This window comes from Mya arenaria, chromosome 4, assembly GCF_026914265.1.
Source record: "Mya arenaria isolate MELC-2E11 chromosome 4, ASM2691426v1".
NCBI classification, from domain to species: Eukaryota; Metazoa; Mollusca; class Bivalvia; order Myida; family Myidae; genus Mya; species Mya arenaria.
Genome location: NC_069125.1, coordinates 7,672,382 through 7,693,174, shown reverse-complemented (window position 1 = coordinate 7,693,174; position 20,793 = coordinate 7,672,382). Strand labels below are relative to the sequence as shown.

The window sequence follows — 20,793 nt, the reverse complement described above, 5'->3', positions numbered from 1 at the left end:
TACTAAAGAAATATTTCAACCAAATCGTAAGAAAAGTTTATCTTCCACTTCCCCACACGTGAAATCTGATTTCAGTTTGTTTTTTCTTATTCAAATCGTTGGGAAAAAGTACCTTTCACATTCCCATACTGGAACTATCAAATACCAGCGCGGGAAAACCTGCGCATCCCAGCAATGGAAACTATAAAATCCCCACGCGGCAACACTATCACATCCTCACAAACTATCGCATACAAACACAGGGAAACTATCCCACTCCCCGCTGGAAAACTATGGGCGTGGCAATCGCAACACAATGTATACAATCACGCGCAAGATAACAAACACGCATGCAAGAGTGGAAATGTAACAATGTAGCGGAAGGACAATTCCGTTTTCTTTCAGGATATCTGATGACGTCACAGTGGCATTTATATCATGCAGACAAATAGCGTATTGGGACACACTTGGAGAAGTGCACCTGAAAATAAGAGAAACGATTTAGCAAGTTAGTCGTAATCACACGACATCATGACATTGGTAGTTCTTGAACTATAATTGAAATATGTTTATCATTTGAGAACTGTCGTAATAACGGAAACGATAAAGTAACTTAGAAACAATGTTTACGATTCAACAATTGAAACCTCACAATATCGGCTCTTTTCCTTGAAGTCTTATCATCGTAATCGCAGACAGTGGATACTGTATGTGGGATACATATCGGGCCCACGTCAGCCACCAGGGATAAGTCACCGTGATGAAGCCGCTAAACAACAGCGAACTGAACAAAAAGGTGTTTGCAAAGAGCAACGCTACCTTTAAGTTGGTAAATACAGCGCCGATCAGCATTCCGAGCCCCTAAAACATCACAATATAATATAATATTTCTTGACATAAATTTCACGATAATGGTATGTCGACTTCAGTCAGTATTATTTTCACATGAGTCTAGAATAAAATTATTTCAATCGTTGAATCTTCGTGTTGTATTATGAATCGCCGCACCGAAATGTTTACTTACATGCAATGCCATTATGTCTGAGGCTGATATAAATTACCCTTGGGCATGGTAGTAAATCATAACAGATGTCATGAGAAAGTGCACTTGATGGGTCTTGGACTCACGGCCTTTTTGGATGAGAGGCAGAGATTTACATATACCTCTACAGCACATCAACCTGCTGATAAAACAATAAACGATATAGATAAATGTTTACCAACCTGTGCACTTAAGATGCTTATCATAAATACAGACAAGGACGCGAAGAACTGTCCAACGTTGCCCAGTCCTGACATCCAGTAGACGACTGTGTAAAATAACGAAGGAACCACAATAGTCAGGGGCAATTCGCTTACAATTTTGGCAAAATAATAAGCAGACAATCGGTATGCCCCTGCAGCTCTTTCTTTTGAAATAACTCCTCTCTCTGTTGGAACTGAAAGGAAATCAGCCAATGGTAACAAACATGCCCAAAACATGTAAATGTCTGTTACCAATACAAGAGGAAATAATGAAGAAAGCGGGTTTTGTTATTTAAATCGTATTTTTTTCAATTAAATAAATAGTTCAATGCTTATGAAATATACAGGTTTAAAATTGATAATCTATTTAATTTCAACATCATAACAGATGTAGAAATTGATGTTGAAATTAAATAGATTATCAATTTTAAACTTGTATATTTTATAAGCATTGGCCAGTATTTGGACTAGGCACTGAAGAAAGCACTACATGCATAAATCAACTGGAACGAAGTAAATCAACGAATCAATTTTGCTCTTTTTCAAGATTTATCAAAAACATTATGTTCACAGTAAAAATGTCCAGATATATGAGTTTTCTTCTATATCAAATACAAATCATATTTCAAAAAACATACAAAAAGTTTTCTTTAAACTAGTATACTTGAATGTTACATTTAAACCCTGATATCGTAGCTAAAATATCAGTGGAAAACTCGTTAAAGTTTTGTTGACCTTTTAAGTGTAAAAATCTGATTAAATGTTTAAAGTTTGAATTTCAAAAACGTTCTTTTGTATACAATTCTAAGAAGTCAACAAATATATATATATATACGTGTCTTGTCAAAATGAAAACAGAGATTTAAATTTGAGTGGACAAACATTTCATTTGGCTGAATATAAAATGCATGACCATATAGGCTAGTCTTCCAAAAACATTCTCTCCGAACCCACTGTCCGCACTAACTATCCGCTTCTACTGTAGGTAAAACATGTTCGATATCGTTTGTTCTATCCAACCTCATTTTTGCGTGTGAATCCGATCTGCATTCTAGTGGAATCACTAAGTGAAAAAAAATGGAAATGGTAAAAGCCAGACAGGGAGCGCGTAGTAAAACATTGTAAGAAACAGTTGTTAAACGCAATTGTTTACACCACTTATTGAACTAAAACCTTTTTTCCCTTTACGGCGATCTTGTCTATGGTTTCATCGATCCATAATACATCCCGAATGTACGTCTTCACAAAAGCTTTGTATTTTTGTATGTATCAATTTAAGTAGAAGCTGATCCTAAAAGCGATCCTATGGTTGGACTTAACGTACAATTTTTTACGTTAATACATATATATACCAGTAATATCTAACACAAATCATTGAGGGGAAACAATTGCTCTTATAGGAAAATTAACCAGTGCCTTCACCTCATTAACCCATAGAGCAATGTCACGTTACGTCTTTGCATTACCTTTGTATAAACTAAGCTTACATGCTATTTATCTAAAGTCGGGGAGCAGAAACCTTTCACTGAAAGGGACTTTGACGTAGAACTTCAGAATACAATAGCAATCACAAAATGTGCCTTCCCATATTTTTTTCAATACATATCCTTCAGGTAAATCAGCGTAAACCACTGGTTATCTAGCTTTGTTACCAGCATCATTGACCTTGAAACCACCAACCCAACAACAATCCCAAGCGCAGCCTTCACATTGGCTACTTATTTTCCGATTGTCACCTAAATCCATGCATTCAAACTAATGTAATTGGGACAACACAATAGATTTTGGTAACAGCGACCTTGACATTCAGCGTATTGTCCCCAAAGCGTACATTTTAACATTCACTATCTTCATCATCAAGATCTATCGCTGTGGATCAATGTTTACTATTTAAGTTATGCAGCGGAAACCACATTATTTACTAAAGTTTCTCTCGCACGACCATCGACATGCTTTTGCTGCATACTGTGTCAATACCTTAAACATAAAACATATGCGAAAGACAGACCGACTTGACGCTTGTATACAATTAATAATAAATAACTTTAAAACCGTCATTGCGGTCCTTTTAGCTCAACGTAGATCAAAACATTGCTCACATGTCATTATAGCTTGTATCGCAGGTCCAAAGGTCCAAAACGTAACACAAAAATAAACCTGAAATTGAATAAACGAACATTTATCAAGGGATAATGAAGACAAGTACAGTAATTAAAAATTGTCAAAACTTGTTAAGTGAAACAAATATCTCGACCAGAACAGAGAGATCTCTTGGTATTTCCGCCTCTTATTCAAGTGGACGTTGGCTATCAGATAATGTAAATTATAAAACGGCAAAGATACAAAACAAACATAATACTAAGACTAACGGGAACGTAACCGAAACGGATACATGTACGTGTGGACTACTGGTACGGATACATGAACGTGTGGACTACTGGTACGGATACATGTACGTGTGGACTACTGGTACGGATACATGTACGCGTTGACTACTGGTACGGATACATGTACATGTGGACTACTGATACTGATACATGTACGTGTGGACTACTGGTACGGATACATGTACGTGTGGACTACTGGTACGGATACATGTACGTGTGGACTACTGGTACGGATACATGTACGTGTGGACTACTGGTACGGATACATGTACGTGTGGACTACTGATACTGATACATGTACGTGTGGACTACTGATACTGATACATGTACGCGTTGACTACTGGTACTGATACATGTACGCGTTGACTACTGATACTGATACATGTACGTGTGGACTACTGGTACGGATACATGTACGTGTGGACTACTGGTACTGATACATGTACGCGTTGACTACTGATACTGATACATGTACGTGTGGACTACTGATACTGATACATGTACGCGTTGACTACTGATACTGATACATGTACGTGTGGACTACTGGTACGGATACATGTACGTGTGGACTACTGGTACTGATACATGTACGCGTTGACTACTGATACTGATACATGTACGTGTGGACTACTGATACTGATACATGTACGTGTGGACTACTGGTACGGATACATGTGCGCGTTGACTACTGGTACGGATACATGTACGTGTGGACTACTGATACTGATACATGTACGCGTGGACTACTGGTACGGATACATGTACATGTGGACTACTGGTACTGATACATGTACGTGTGGACTACTGGTACGGATACATGTACGTGTGGACTACTGGTACGGATACATGTACGTGTGGACTACTGGTACGGATACATGTACGTGTGGACTACTGATACTGATACATGTACGCGTTGACTACTGATACTGATACATGTACGTGTGGACTACTGATACTGATACATGTACGTGTGGACTACTGGTACGGATACATGTACGCGTTGACTACTGGTACGGATACATGTACGTGTGGACTACTGATACTGATACATGTACGCGTTGACTACTGATACTGATACATGTACGTGTGGACTACTGGTACGGATACATGTACGTGTGGACTACTGGTACGGATACATGTACGTGTGGACTACTGATACTGATACATGTACGTGTGGACTACTGATACGGATACATGTACATGTGGACTACTGGTACGGATACATGTACGTGTGGACTACTGGTACGGATACATGTACGCGTTGACTACTGATACTGATACATGTACGCGTTGACTACTGATACTGATACATGTACGCGTGGACTACTGGTACGGATACATGTACGCGTTGACTACTGATACTGATACATGTACGTGTGGACTACTGATACGGATACATGTACGTGTGGACTACTGGTACGTATACACTAACGTGTGGACTACATTTTGAGTGTTACGTTATCAAGTGTTATATACTTTGCACACGATAATGCGAGTGATCAATATGAAGAATATATGTCAAACTTATATTCAACGTCAAACAGGAACTGGTAGGCTCGTCAATGTTAAGAAGTATTCAAAATTATGATTAAAACGTTTAAAATGGGTGTAGAAGGTAGATAAAATTTCGCAAACGTCATTTGAAGACAACTGCAACATTTATTCACACAGGTAGCTACACGCACAAGTGCATAGTGTTTCACAATCTACCTTAGATAAACAAGAACACTACATGACGCCGGTTTCTATGCATACAAAATCAATATTGTTTAAGCCTTTCAAAACGTAACATCAAAATATAAATGTAGCACAAACCAGGCCCATTCTGTCTCTGAACACGTCTGCAGTGTTCGGAATTTGAAAGAATAGCAAACTGACAATTGCCGACATTACTGCAAAGAAAACGAGGTCATGATATTGAAACAATCGGCCCTTCGATTGCTTGTAGTTTCGCCACGTCAACATTCGAAACTGCGTCCAAAACCCTGTAGGCCACCTTTCATGATGGCCTACACCGCTATCCACATCAAAAGCTTGCAAACAGATTTGCGCAGGTCTTGAATCTGCAAATAGAAAATGATATAATCAACAAAATAGTTATAACATGACATTTGATCGTTTCGAAATGTGTTAAATGATGATATCAAGAATGGCCTATTTTTTTTGCAACTTCGCGTTTCATTTGCGAAACGAAAAGATCACCTTTTTTCTCTTCCTTGTCGACCGTTCTTTCATTCTCATTAACGAAAGCTTCATTATTCTTGCCGCCTTGACAGTGTGGCCTGAAAAAGGTCAGACAGAAGATCGATAAAGAAGCAATATATCAAATTTGTGAATATTTCAAACATTCAATATTACAATAATCACGCGTTTTAAATTGTGAATGAGCTCACACTGGATGTAAATTCATGACATGCACACTTATCTTAGCCTCACATTAACGGTTCATCCTTGTTTAACTGCACAAGGTCATCAAGTATCGGTTTCTCAAGTTTCAAAAGATCGACTGAAAAAAGCATATGATAAAACGAAATATATTAAAGAAGCTTGAACGGCCATAACCGACAAATGCACTGACGAACTAGCGTGTTACGCACAAATAGCTGTACACGAAAAAACTTAGTATCAGACACTTACAAAGAGCAATACAAGTGCTAGATTGACATGAAATAAGATGTATCTAATTTAAGGTGAAATAAAGTAAAGCATGTTTCCTACTTAGAAAATCTGCAGGATTGTATAACGGGTTACAAATACGGTCAATCTTCTCCATAAACTTCAGTGGTTTTTCGTGTGCCTCTCCAAAGTACGCTACCTAAATCATAAGTTGTCTGTTTTTTATTATTCTAACTTGTACATTTATATTGTATTACAACATTAAACTACGATCAAAACATAAAATGTATTTAATTGATCATATGAAATTAAACATCATTGTAATATGTATATATTTCCTCTTTCGCCCTTTCTGTGGAATCAACGATAATGTTATCGAATCAATGTATTACTATAGCAGTATATAAATCGGTGGATATTACGAGAACACAAACCTGCCCATGTGTTAGAAGTAAAAGAGAGTCGAACAAGTGATAAATCTGGCTGGAAGGCTGGTGAATTGTTACAATTACCGTCTTGTTGTAGCGGGATGCAAACCACTTCAGTTGGTTTATCAGACTGAGTGCAATGCTTGAGTCAAGGCCAGATGTAGGCTCCTATAGATATATATCACCATCAAAAGCCAAGTACATACATATAGGGTTTAATGTTTCTGACTGATTATCAATTGTAACACTGCAAATAGAAAACGGCCGAATCGTTCCTAACGTTGCATAGAATAGAAAGGAAATATTTACCGGGCAGTAGTACTCGTAACTGTAACTTACATCCAGAAGTAGTATGTCCGGATCAGTAAGCAGTTCAGATGCAATGCTGGCTCTTTTCTTCTCCCCACCCGAAAGACCTCGAACGAAGTTGTCGCCAATCACTATAATGAAGCATGCAACAACAGATTTATTTGAAATGGTTGATGTGTTGGAAGTAATATTGTAAAGGTAAGAAGTAATTCTAGTTAGGTCAATTAATGAAATTAGAAAATGAAACATGTTATAGATAATCAAGTAATGACAATAATCTTTCAAAAGCCAATAACTATATTTTATTTCATTTTATTCGTTCTGACATATATTTTGTGACCATTTGATGTCTCTACATGCACTTGCAAATTAAATATCGGCAAACCACCAATCCAAATGTGTATTATCTTTGTTTATACTACTAAGAGTGGTTTTTAATATGTCTTAAATTGCACATTATGCATTCATTGTGGTGATAAGAATTTAATTGAAAATGAACCATTATGGTTTTATAATATAACATCTTTTTTCTAGACATGGTCAGACTCCGGAAACGATGAAGATGTAATCAGACTTTAATTGGAAATTGAAAGGTTATCATCACATACTGGAGAAAAACTAAGAGAGTTATCATCACAGTTGCAAAGTCGTTATCTAGAAGAATTAGAAACAAATAGAGCTGATGATCCAAAAATTGTGAAAGAGGAACTGGATGAACAAACCGAATGTACTGTAAAACAAAAGGATGTAGATACCAACCAGGTGGTACATAAACAGTTAAAGCAAACTATCCCACAAATGAACAAGAGAAACTATATGCACAAACTAAATGTAATGTGGAACAAAAGGATGCAGACAGCAATTGTGTAAGCCATGAAGCTGATCATGGCATGTTATCGGCACACCTACCAAGTAAGAAACCAGTATATAAAGAAACAGTTAGAGCTAATGATACTACAAATAAACAGGATTAACTGTGCGCACAAACTGAATGTACTGAGGAACAAAAGGATGCAGATAACAATGGTATAAGCCATGAAACCAACCATGGCATGTTGTCAGCTCAGCTGCCAAGTGAGAAACCAGGAGATATAGAAACAGTAAGAGCAGATCCTTATACATACAATTATTCTGCAATAAAAATTGAACACTTAACCGAGAACAATTTACATGAAACAGATATCGGAGTTGAAAAAAGGAAAAAGAAACGAAGAAAAGTTCCAATAAGAAAGAAACTGTAATATATGTCAAGTTTGGATGATGATGATGATAATGATGATGATTATTACTCAAATCTTTCAGATGTTACAAAACATAAAATCAATGTTTAAAACGAAGTGAGGATGGACTGGGAGAAAATATCAAATAGGAATGCAAAGAGGAAATTGCAACATTCAACCAGGAAACAACGAAAAGAAATTCGACATAATCAAAATCAACACACACGTCAAATAATCATCCAAGATGTTAAAAGAATAAGTCTGACAGAGGCTGTCTTGAGAAACACCCTTATCGGACATGATAAGGGACGTTTAAACCAATTACTTCATGCCAACAGCATCAAGCGTGACAGTGTCCCTCCTCATGGAAACTGTTTCATCCAGGCAGCATGCAGCATTCAAATCAGATAACAGAGACATATGATGAACTAAGGCAGTCAATATGTAGGCATAATGCAAAGTACATGGGTTTCCTACTGACTAAATTTAGCTCTGAAAATGAGGAATTGTTTGAGGAAAAGAGAACAACTAAAGGGAGACAGGTACTGGTCAGGTAAAAATGAAGACTTTTTACCACTTGCATTATCTAACTATATTCAATGTCCTGTTACAATATAAACAAGCAAACTTGACCAGCCAGTTATTATAATTACATCCTCACTGAATGTAGGGGGAAACGAACAGTGAAATACAACCATATTTTGATAAGATTTACCTTTTGCGTTTTATCTTTATTTAGGATAATTGAGATAAGAGTGAGGTTTGTGCACTTAAACTGGTTTAAACCCCCAGTAAATTTACGTTTTAATGACCGTTCCAAGGCGGTACCTAACAATCCTTGATAAAGATACTTAGTTTTTTATATATAGTATGCATGCACAGTGCTGCTTGTGGGGTTTTGTGATGTTCTTCCATGTTTATTGTTTGTGATTTTATGTTCAATGTCTTTGGCGTTTATCCAGTGCCATTAAACCGGGTTAATGTTTAAACGTTTTGCTACTGAGCTTGTTTTAGTAGCTTTTCGCATAAATATTGCTTATACATCAATTCAAAATATCTTAGAGCATTACGATGCATGTTTGCAACTTGATTCAACTGAAAGTTCTAACATCACTTCTCAGCCTGTCAAGGTGTCCAGAATTGCTAACAGCAACACCATTAGAAACGGAGAAAAAAAACAAATCCGTCTTCGGGCCAACCTTCAGCTACTGCTAGTAGAAGCAGCCCAAAGAAGAAGGCAAAGTTCGTTTTCCCAGGGAAAAAAGCTTTTTAGAAAAAGACAAGCCACACCTTAAAACTGGAAGAAAATTGTCCATAAAAGGTTAAAACTATGTCGGGAGGAGAACACGTCGCCTACATGGAAAATCGTCAAGAAAAAGGAAGTTCAGTCTTGTGATTGTTCCACTGTAATGACAAAGTATCATTTGAGCATAGATGTGCTATAAAAGATAGTTATTATGCATTGGACTCGTATAAGAAACAAAAATGACTTTTTGTGCTTAATTTTGCATGAACAGAGCACTAAGACATACCTGAATGATTCTGGACAACAAAAAGAAACAATTAACGAGAATTTACACGTAAGAGATTGAATACAAATCAGTAAGAGTTTGTGTTTGTAAAAAAATCATTTTAAAAATATTAAAAACCGGCGAAGCAACTGTGACCCCGGCCCTGCAAAAAAGGTTTATGGACTCTTCTAACGACGAGGTGAGAGGGGCAGACATACACCAATTAATCAAACAAGTTAATAAACACTAAATTACATTGAACCCTTCCCGACAGTAGCAGCTCGTTACGTAAGGAAAGACTCAAAGAGACAGTATCTGGCAACATATCTCAACATAAGAAGAATGCACGAGGGATATGAATTACAGTGCAAAGTCAATGGTAATGAAGCAGTAAAGGAACCAGTTTACAGACGAGTGTTTAATGAGGAATTCAACCTTTCATTTGACGTTCCCAAGAAGGCTCAGTGCAGCTACTGCAATAGATACTATAATACCAAAACTGATGACAGGCTTACTCCTGAAATGAAGGTGGAATACGAAAAACATCAGCGAAGAAAAGTTATTGCAAGAGAACAGAAGGAAAAGACCGAACATTTTCCAAGATGATGCAAGTACATACTTATACTTTTGACTTACAGGCATGTATTACATGTGGAAACTGTGTGTTTATAACCAAGCATTCCACAGTGTTAGCGATATAAAGGCAAAATGCTATCTGTGGTCTGAATTAAATGGAAAACGTGGCTCGAACGAGATTTCAACTTGTCTTCAACTCTATCTGTCAACGCTTCCAAGTTCCGTTAATCTTGTCATCCTGTATTCTGATGACTGTCCTTGTCAAAACAGAAACCAAATTGTGGCAACTTGTCTTCTCGATGCAGCAAATACCATTCAAACAATACACACAATTGACTACAAATTCTTAGAAAGCGGGCATACCCACATGGAGAGTGACTCGGCCATAGAATTTGCAAAATCGAAAACAGATCTTTGTACCAAGCGAGTGGGAAACCATTCTTCTAATGACAAGACGAAAAATACATATGAGGTCTTATCACTCAAGTTTTAATGACTTTTAGACTATAAAGGAATCAAAGCAAAAGTTACGAAGGCAGAAAGTTGCAAAAAAGCAAATGGAGCTTAATGAAGTAGATGAGGTTTCTTCAGTCTGAACCTGAAATGTGTTCCTTCAAAAATGAAATAGATGAACAGGAAGATTTTGAACGAATTGAACTTTTGATCATCAAACGACTGTTAGACAATCGACCTCAAAGATTGTACAAAACAGACTGCCAATTTCAAATGCAAAGAAGAAGGACTTGGCAGGGATGTGCAAGAAGGATCAAATACCTGTTGAGCATCATGAATTTTACAAAAGTCTCCCAGCTAGTCGGAATATTTAGGAACGTCTTCTTGTATCAGACGAGGATGAGAGCGAGGTCGACACTGACACATTTTACTGACCGTTCCAAGGCGGTACCTAACAATTCTTAATTAACATACCAATATATATATATATATATATATATATATATATATATATATATATATATATATATATATATATATATATATATATATATATAGTAATTATGCACTGTGCTGTTTGTAGAGTTTTGTGCTGTTCTATGTTTCTTGTTTGTAATTTTGTGTTTTATGTCTTTGGTGTTTGCCCATTGCCACTAAACCGGGTTTATGTTTAAACTTTTTGCTACTGAGCATGTTTCTGTAGCTTTTTGCATAAATACAGACATGATTTCCATAAACCATCGATACATACATTGATTGTTCTGTGAACAGTTTGTCGATATCATTATTGTTTAAACTGTGACGGTTTCTTTAGAAAATATTGTATTTAGCAACATAAACTGTTAAGTTAGTCTGAGTCTTTCCTGGGTACATTGTTATTTCTCTAAAATAAGAACATTAAATTCTGATTTGCTTCCTGCTGAAAGAGCGCACATGTATTTACTTCGTTTTGTTACAAAGTTATACTTGCATAAAGGAAAAATGTATGTTGCCATATCACTGTATAACCATTTACTCTTACATAGCCCATTAAAATGTTGTATTCTGTTATACCTGGTCCTAGCTCTAGCAACTGCATCACTATTTTTTTGTCCGGGCAGCCAGAACTATGTACCTCCAGATATCTGACTTTGTCGGTTTCAATATGCACATTTTCTTAATACATGTGAAAGCCAAAACCAACTACCAGAGACCATAGCAAATTTTTCATTGAAAATATCACATTATAAAGATGAGAACGATTTTTGGTGTTCCTGAAAGAATTCTATAATGGCCAATACGTGGTTTTGGTTTTTAACCCACCATATATAAATATATATATATATATATATATATATATATATATATATATATATATATATATATATATATATATATATATATATGCATTTTACATATTCGAAATGATCCGTACCAGTATTCCGACACTTTTGAATGTCGAGAGCATCAATGATCTCTTCCAGTCTCTGTAACTTGTCTTCTTTTGAAACACTCTGCGGTAGTCGAATCATTGCCGTAAACTAATGAAATACAAAAATGCGATTGCTTTAAAACAACCACACGCAAGTGTTATTGTAAGCATCGATGGGCATGCATTATATGCATTGTATATATGTCGCCTTTGTTTTCGCTACTAGTCATCATATTTTCAGGAAGAATCCATAATTCAAATGTAAAATTTATAAATGTTTGCCCCTGAATGCGAAAATGAAGTATAAATTGCCAGACGAAATTGATTTAAGGTGACACATGACAATCCTTAAAGCGTCGAAAAGTTGGCGCCTTCATTTTCGTAGTTCAAATAGCGTGTCAATAGTTAGTCTTGTGTGTATTATAGCCTTGTTCTTGTTCAGTGTCTGTAAGGGCTAAGGCGTGTGACTTTTAACTGGGTCTTTGTTAAAGTTTACTACTGAGATTGTCCCAATATTTTAAATTGCATTGTTGAGTGTCAGACGATGACAAGGACAAATACTTATAAAAAAGTAATCTTTAGTGATTTTAAGGAAACATATTGATTCTGATAAGAATTTGAAAATAATTTAATCGCTTAGGTTTTCACTAGCCTAACCCTCACCTAACCCTTACCCTACTGTGGTGGTGCTATGTGTATAAGAATGTCTGTTAAACTTGTATTTATTGCTGCATCTTATAAAATCATCCGACGCCATGAAGGGCGATATCATATAATGTAAAACCGAGAGCGTCAATGCCTACCAAGTTTCAAAGTTCAGAACATAGTGTTACATTCTTATACTAAATGTGTTAACAATACACTTTAGGAATTAACAATCCTACTTCAACTGGTAGTTGATTATTTCTGAATTTTACTAAATGTTTAAAAACCTAGCAGGTGTTTTAGCTAAATATTCTTCGAATTCAAAATTCTCTTTAAACAGTCTATAGCTACAACATTTTCTTGACGTATTCAAAGTAGAATACCAGTCGTTTTTGAATAGATCTGATACTTTCATTTGAACGGACCTTTTAAGCCATAATGTGTTTGGAAACTCATTACTTTCCCAAAGATTATTCATACCACATTTAACAAATATATTTTGTATATGTTTTATCCATTGAAATTCATTGTTTCTAATTCTATTGTCATACATAAATCTACTTAGCATTACATAATATACAGATACGGAAAGTTTTGAATAGTGTGTGACCGCGGCATTTAATTTACCAAACAATTATTGTTAACACTGTTCACCCATTGTTGAATATATCAAACATGTATTTGTGCAATCACTTTCATTTTCGTTTTACATTTGTGAACATTGGGCAGCTGAAGAGCCTAAAGACTATCCAACAGTGCTTACATTTCGATTGCCTGAGCTGTTGAAAATATAAAGCTTAGAAAGTTTAGCGGTAATTTTGAATTGATTCGAAAAGACTGCTTTTAATGAGGGTGACAAATTATTCTGTGAAAAACAATACACCCTTATATCTTCTTGTGTATAATTGTATCCATAGGATGAAAAAAAAACTGTGAAAATCTTATTTCCTAGACGAACTGGATCGAAAGCAGTTAAACAGTCAATTCATTATTGTCCTTCTTTGACATTAATGATAACAGTATTTAATATAGTGCAGGTGCAATCAAACACATTTATTGAGCTGCAATGCAGTCAACTGTTTATAATCTTATTTTGTGACTACAATGAATCTTAAATTTAACAACCGCCATACTGTTTCTTAATCGTTTTGAAAATACATCATCATGTAAAAAATGATGGAAGATGCAAGGGTAGAGCTTCATCACTTATATCCTCTTTTACCCAAGCTCAAATGTCATCGTGACTGGGTTTGATTTTATTGTATTTCAAGTGTTTCTAAGGTAGAGACTAAGACACATAGTTGAAAGGAGGGCACTGCACTCTGTTAAATTTTGGTACCACCATTCTGCCATCGTGGAAAGCTGTGCTTTCTTCTGTCGTCTTCGTAGAATTAAATGCTTAAGATTATCAAATTTGTATATAATTCCGATTAAAACTGATAATATAACTATAAAAAATTACATTTCTTACATTTTTGGCAGTTGAAACTGAATAAAAAATAAAAATATATATATTAAAGTTCTTCTTAGCCCTATACAATGTGCCCTTTTCTTTGTCAGCATCCTTCCTCCTTTTTTGCAGTACTCTTCCATTTTTAAAAACTGGCTTAAATCCTAATAAGGACATATGTAATTGAAATACTTTATTTCAATTTTGTTAACAAAGCAACGCAAAGAAAATCTGAATAAAGAAAGCAATAAGACAAATACCTACTAAAAATAAGCATGCATGATGTTTTAAAATTATCTGAATAAATGCTTAAACATGACAACATTTTGAAACATTAGTTATTAAGTAAATACACCATGGCAACCGGTTTGAGCAAGTAAATCGAAAAAAACTATTTTATGAGGATAAGAAAATATTCTTTGAAAAACAGTACAACCTTATTTCTTCTTGTGTATTATTGTATTCATAGAATCAAATGAAAAAAAACAAGAGTGTGAAAACCTATTTCCTAGTCAAGCTGGATAAATAGCAGTTAAACAGTCAACACAATATTTTTATTGTCTGCGATTTCATAATTATGATAACAGTGATAAACATTGTACATATGCAATCATACAAATTCTCTGCATTTGTAATGCCCTGTTGTATCACCCTCTTGTGTGATTATAATGAATCTTAAATTTAATTAACAACCGCAAAACATCGTGAATGTCATTCCAATCGTGAATATATAATGAACAAGAGCGCTGCGCAGTGGGCGCCAAGTGTCCCCTACCGGTCTAGATCGTTGTTAAAATGATGAGCGTGTCTCCAAAGAATCTCTATGAAAACTTTAACAAATCCTACCAATAAATAAAAGCTGTTTATGTAACCCGAGCCCATGTGATACTGAACTAATGGCATTTACAGTAAGTTTTAAAATGCTACAGTTTTAGTCTTAAAACCTACCAGATCACCCATGTCTACTTTTGACATATTACCCTCTATCCACATACTGAGTATGATGAACCTATTTTTGATACTTTTTGAGTTATCACAGGACCAAACTGGATATATTTTTAATGTCAAGGGCAATAACTGTGCATTACCATGTCTGACGAATAAAATAAACTAACGTGCATAATCTTTATATTGCCCTCTTCCCACAAACTCAGTTCCATTTACCTAGCTGTGATACTTATTTAGTTATAACAGGACCGAGATTTTTTTCCGTCAACAGCTATATTTTTAATAAGTCAAGGGCCATAACTCAGCATAACTTTGTCTGAGGAAAAACATTAAACGTGCATAACTTCCATATTGCCATCTTCCCAAATACTAAGTTTAGTTAACCCAGCTTTGATAATTTTTTAGTTATCACAGGACCAAATAGGCTATATTTTTAATATCAAGGGGAATTACTCTGCATTACCTTGTCTGACGAAAAAAAAACTAACATGTATTACCTCCATATTTCCCTCTTTCAACATACTAAGTTTCATTAACCTAGCTTGGAGACTTTTTTACTTATCCCAGGACAGAGATTTTTTCCGTCATGAGCTACACTTTTAGTAAGTCAGGGGCCATAACTCTGCATAACTTTGTCTGACGAAAGAAATAAACTAATTTACATAATCTCCATTAAACCCTCCATCCACATACTAAGATTCAATATCCTAGCTTTGATACTTTTTGAGTCATCACAGGACCAAATTTGTTATATTTTTAATAAGTATAGGCCCATAACTCGGCATTAACTTGTCTGACGAAAAAAACTAACGTGCATAATCTCCATGTTTCCCCTCTTTCCACATACGAAGTTTCATTAACCTAGCTTTGATACTTTTTGAGTTATCGCAGGACCGAGATTTTTGTGGACGGACGGACGGACGGAGGGTAAACCTTACGTCCCCTCCGATTAAACCGGCAGCAGCAAGGCGCAGCAATGTCTGGATATATCTGTTAAAATATTTGTCGCTTATAATTTTATCCTTTTTGTTTTCCCAAATTTTATTTATTTCTAAAATTATTTCGATTTCGTAAAGAATTATTGTAGCAAATGTAAAGTTGATACAAAACATCGTTTTGATACAGGTTTTCGTTCCCTTTGTCGAATACGATGTTATACCATTCAATGATTATAAGTATCTTTTTTATGGCCGGGAGTGTAAGATAGGTTCATCCCAACCCGAGCGTAGGTTTTTTGGCGGAAACAGGGTTTACCGAATGTTCGCAGAACACCCTGCGCGAGGGTTAGGATGAATTTATCTTACACGAGCGGCTATGATAGATGCTTTTTCTCCCACCTCAATTAAACAAAATAAAGTAAAAATGTATTATTTCGCTGTAACTCTTTTGTGCGTAATGAAATGAATGCGTATGGATATGTGATCATTCGTGGTTGTCATGGATATGCGCGCAGTGATTTAGATTATATAAATTGTCAAATCGTTCTTTAAATAGTTATGAGGAGAGTTAAGCAGTATTTTTAAATGCAGCGTGAAAAGTTTTTGGTGGTGCCATTTTAAGCGAGAAATGATTAATTAGGATTCTAAAAATTGCCACAAAGACAAGGTTTTCATGATGCTTCAGACGATGGTCTTTAACAAGGGAGGTAATTGTGTGACTACAATAAAAAAGGAGCTCCATACGGGTACTCGTTTTATCTATGCCTTAGGGCAAGATAAGAATGGTCATTTGTTTGGATCTACTTATCTGAGATGGGAGAAATGCTATTTTAAATTAACAATGTTTAGTTCTGCAATAGTTTGCAACTTTATTTATTTTAGTTGTTTTATTTTGTATTTTGTTTTCAGTCGAACGAGTAACATATGTTCATTGATTTATTTTTAGTGTGACTCCTTTTTCCTTAAAATATGTGAGTGTGTTTTTAAAACATTCGTGATGAAATGTGAAACATAATTTAATATTTATTGATAAACATTTCCATTTTGTAAGAAATTTCAGTTTATTTTCATGTACCTTAGTTCAGCGAAAATTGCCATAACAACGCCTAAATATGCCATATTCAGATATTTTCTTTTCAACGAAATGCTTCCAACAAAGAACTGCCTCAGGACTAGTTAAAAACTTAATTTGTGTGAATTCCACATTTGGTGCCCTAGTCAACAAAAGTTTCGTCTAAAGTGTGTGTGTATATATATATATATATATATATATATATATATATATATATATATATATATATATATATATATATATAACATGACACACAACTGTGGATACCTTAATGGTCTGTAAGCAGTTTATCTATTTTAGATGTAATGGACCAAAAATATATGAATTAGATATATCTTTATATAAAGAGATCATTTTCAAATGGAGCGAAACGCTTAAACCTAAAGGCTTATTTATACATAAACGTATAAAAGTTCAAAATATCATTCTTCTGCATGGTTACACCATTCCGTATTAATTTGAACAGACAGTTGACCGTCATTTTGAATTGTACGTACATAAAGAGTTTCCCACAGCGTCAGATTTGAGAAAAGCACATCGCTCTGTAGAACAAATCCAAGTCGACGTCGCAATTGCTTTCCAAATTGTACCCCGGATAAGGTAATTTCTCCGGATGTCAGCTTTTGTCGACCAGATATGACATTCAGAAGTGTGGTTTTCCCAGCACCTAAGTGTAAACAAACTTAAATAATTCTTATAAAGATCATCCATAACATGATAGTATAACATATAAAGTATACATAAACTGTTTATGTACTGTAATATTTTATATTGAGTTTGTAAAACAAAGGGCTGTACTTGTTGAATTGGCATCTTTAACACGCAATAACAAGAATATTGTAGTGTGTAGTGTTGGCGTCTTCCTTTCTCGAAATAACAACCATGGTATTCTTGTCGTACTATCAGCGTTATTTCGTCCATCTTGGGTGTTAAGCCCTCGACAAAATAATATATATTGTAATTGCGGTACTTGCGCCCGGCCAAAACAAGAACACATCATTGTTATTTTTATCGCATTAGTGTCCTAATTGTGTCCGTTTTGAGTGTGGCTACCCCGATAACAAGCAATTGCATTTATCCTTTTTTCCGCGTTGACGCCCTTTTTGGTTCGTCTTAGGTTCTTGGTAACCCGCCAACACGAAATAAAGTCATGTGATTTGCATTGGCATTGGTGCCCTTGTGTAGGTTTATGAAAATTTTGGTCACGATTTAAACAAAATCATCGTTGTACTTAAATATTTAGATGCGGTATAATATCTTGTTTTAATTGACAAAAATGGGCAGATCCATGGTCTAAGGGTAACATATTTGAATGTCAAACCAGAGGTCGCTGGTTCACTTCCCCGCCGCACCTCTTCAAAATACGAATCGTGATCCGGGAGGGACTTTGCACGTTAAAGAGCCAGGGTAGCTCTAACCAGGGTGGCTTCATTATATCGTTAACTATTCCTAATGTAACTAAAAATCTAATTGAAGCACTCGTCGATTGGGCCTCAAACGAGTGCGAGAAAAGATAAGCTTTCGAAGCTGGTTGACTTATTGCCTCTAGCTTTTGCTGGTATGTATGCAAATGACAACGTGGCAATAAAACAGGAATGAATGCGCGTTTGTAGTAAAAGATGCGCGTTATAACAACATTATCAATACATATGTATGTAACCAATTATGCATGTAGACAATAAGGATTAGAATTGTTATAATATAAAAACGTACCTGATGGTCCCATGATTGCCAAGATGTCGCCACTTTGTGCTGTACAGGTGACATCGTCAAGAATTGTATTCCTCTTAGTTGAAAAACACACGCTCTTTAGAGCAAGAATGGTATCTTTTGATAATGTGTTCATCTCACTAGAAAACGTGTGTGTATACCACGTGATAAATTAAGTCATATATGCTATGTCGGATGGCAACATTTTGCTTAAACTGAAGACTTAAATCAAAGATAACCTTTCTTTTACAACACCATTTAACCCTAACCCAATGCATTTGTTTATTGTTTATGACGTTAAAATTATCACAAAGGTTAAAAGAAGCCATTTGGATTTACATAAAAACAAATTGGTTTACAGCACTAAAAAATAATTGGACTTTGATTATGTTTACATAAATATACAAAGAAACAAAATAAGTTTAAAGCACGTACACATAATTGGAATTATTTTAACATTCTGCTACATAATTGACCAATGAACGCGAGGAAATACCTTCCGTACCTTAAAATAGCAACGTCCAGTACAGAACGAATACGTCCAATATTCGTCTTGAATTGTTTTGTAGAGTGGCGATTTATGTGGATGTAAAACGATGTTACCAGAACCAACACTGTAATCGTTGTCCTGTAGGTATCTTAATACAGATAAAAGTGTTGACCTTATTTGTGCGTATTTGTACATCAATATTTACAATTTAAGCGGAAAAAAGAGATAAAATGTTATTGATGCGCTTGGTGGTAAAACCTTTCAAATCGAGACTAATGGGGGTCAGGCATGCATAGTACGTATAACCAGTGACGAGTGTCAGTTATTCACTGCCATTGAATGTGCCTTAAGTTGTACGTTGGTATTCTATTTTCAGAACTAAATCAAAAATGAAATCCGGGAATAAACAATATGCATACGCTTTGCCCTATGAGAAAATAAAAACGTTTATCTTTTTGTGCTTATTGCATTCAAAACTATCTTTATTGGCGCCGCACTGAAGTGCGCACCTATTATGGAATGGGAATTTATTTTAGTTAGTGGTAGGAGTGGTTTTTAATTTGATTGACGGTTGGGTTTTATTGTAATTTTATTATGATTAAAAAATGCAAATGGATGGCGATTGCATGGGTGTTAAAATGCTATTTATGGTTGAATAGATTGTCTTCAATTTATCTTAAAAACATTATTTCGGAAGAACGATAAATAAGTTTAATAACTGTTCCCGATTAGAGTACGTTTTCCGATTGGTTACCTGTAATCATGTGCCGGAAATGTAAAATGTGTGGACCGCTAATTATGTGAATGGGAATGATTATGTTTTATTTTGTTTTGTTATGTTTACTGCATTGAAAAACCATGAGGTAAGCTGTTTTCTTTTATGTAATCGAGATCGGAATTAAATGTTCACCTAACTTTATTTGTTAATGTGTTGAAGGTGACATTAGTAAATTTTCATTACGATTGCCCCCCGAGTTGTTTTATATTTAGAACACTACACAGTGCGCACAAAATGATTGGTCGGGTAAGTCATGTGATAAGATGTTTTCGCGGGAATTTCATAAATCTTACACTTTCATTAATTCAGTTTAAACAATTATGGCCTTTAAGGAATTTTGTTTTCATATAAATTTCCTGTTATATTGAGCTTTGTCAATTTTGTTGTTGTTTTGTATTATGTACAATAACTGCTTCTATTTCTTAAAAAATCATCTTTTAAAGATGCACTCTTACTCCCAAATAAGACAATTAATTAACAATTAACATTATTGTTTTGATTTTTCAAAAAGGGTTGATAGATGTCGACAACAATGTTTCTCATGAAGGATCTTGAGTTCAATTTGCGAATAAGAATAAACATAAAACATGGTAGTTCTGCCTTGTGATACTATAGTAGACCACAGTA

The 20,793-nt window shown here is 35.2% G+C and overlaps 1 protein-coding gene across 1 annotated transcript; it reads right to left on the bottom strand.

Moving 5' to 3' along the window:
- Positions 1 to 270: 270 nt before the first annotated feature.
- On the bottom strand, positions 271 to 19,034 carry LOC128229828 (uncharacterized). Its single transcript, XM_052941656.1, has 13 exons — positions 18,902 to 19,034; positions 17,686 to 17,855; positions 12,139 to 12,244; positions 6,995 to 7,095; positions 6,662 to 6,823; positions 6,330 to 6,426; positions 6,048 to 6,117; positions 5,814 to 5,893; positions 5,427 to 5,674; positions 3,324 to 3,381; positions 1,204 to 1,418; positions 632 to 840; positions 271 to 460 (listed from the first exon to the last, which is right to left on the bottom strand). Exons 1-13 carry the CDS (start codon positions 19,032 to 19,034, stop codon positions 271 to 273), a joined length of 1,839 nt encoding a protein of 612 aa, XP_052797616.1.
- Positions 19,035 to 20,793: the final 1,759 nt, after the last annotated feature.

Excerpts from the sequence above, each read along its gene's own strand:
- LOC128229828 (XM_052941656.1), bottom strand. The coding sequence starts at position 19,034 with ATGAACACATTATCAAAAGATACCATTCTTGCTCTAAAGAGCGTGTGT. Across the intron at positions 6,427-6,661 it reads TACTTCTAACACATGGGCAG|GTAGCGTACTTTGGAGAGGC; the intron begins GTTTGTGTTCTC and ends CTTATGATTTAG. Across the intron at positions 5,675-5,813 it reads CGACAAGGAAGAGAAAAAAG|ATTCAAGACCTGCGCAAATC; the intron begins GTGATCTTTTCG and ends TTCTATTTGCAG.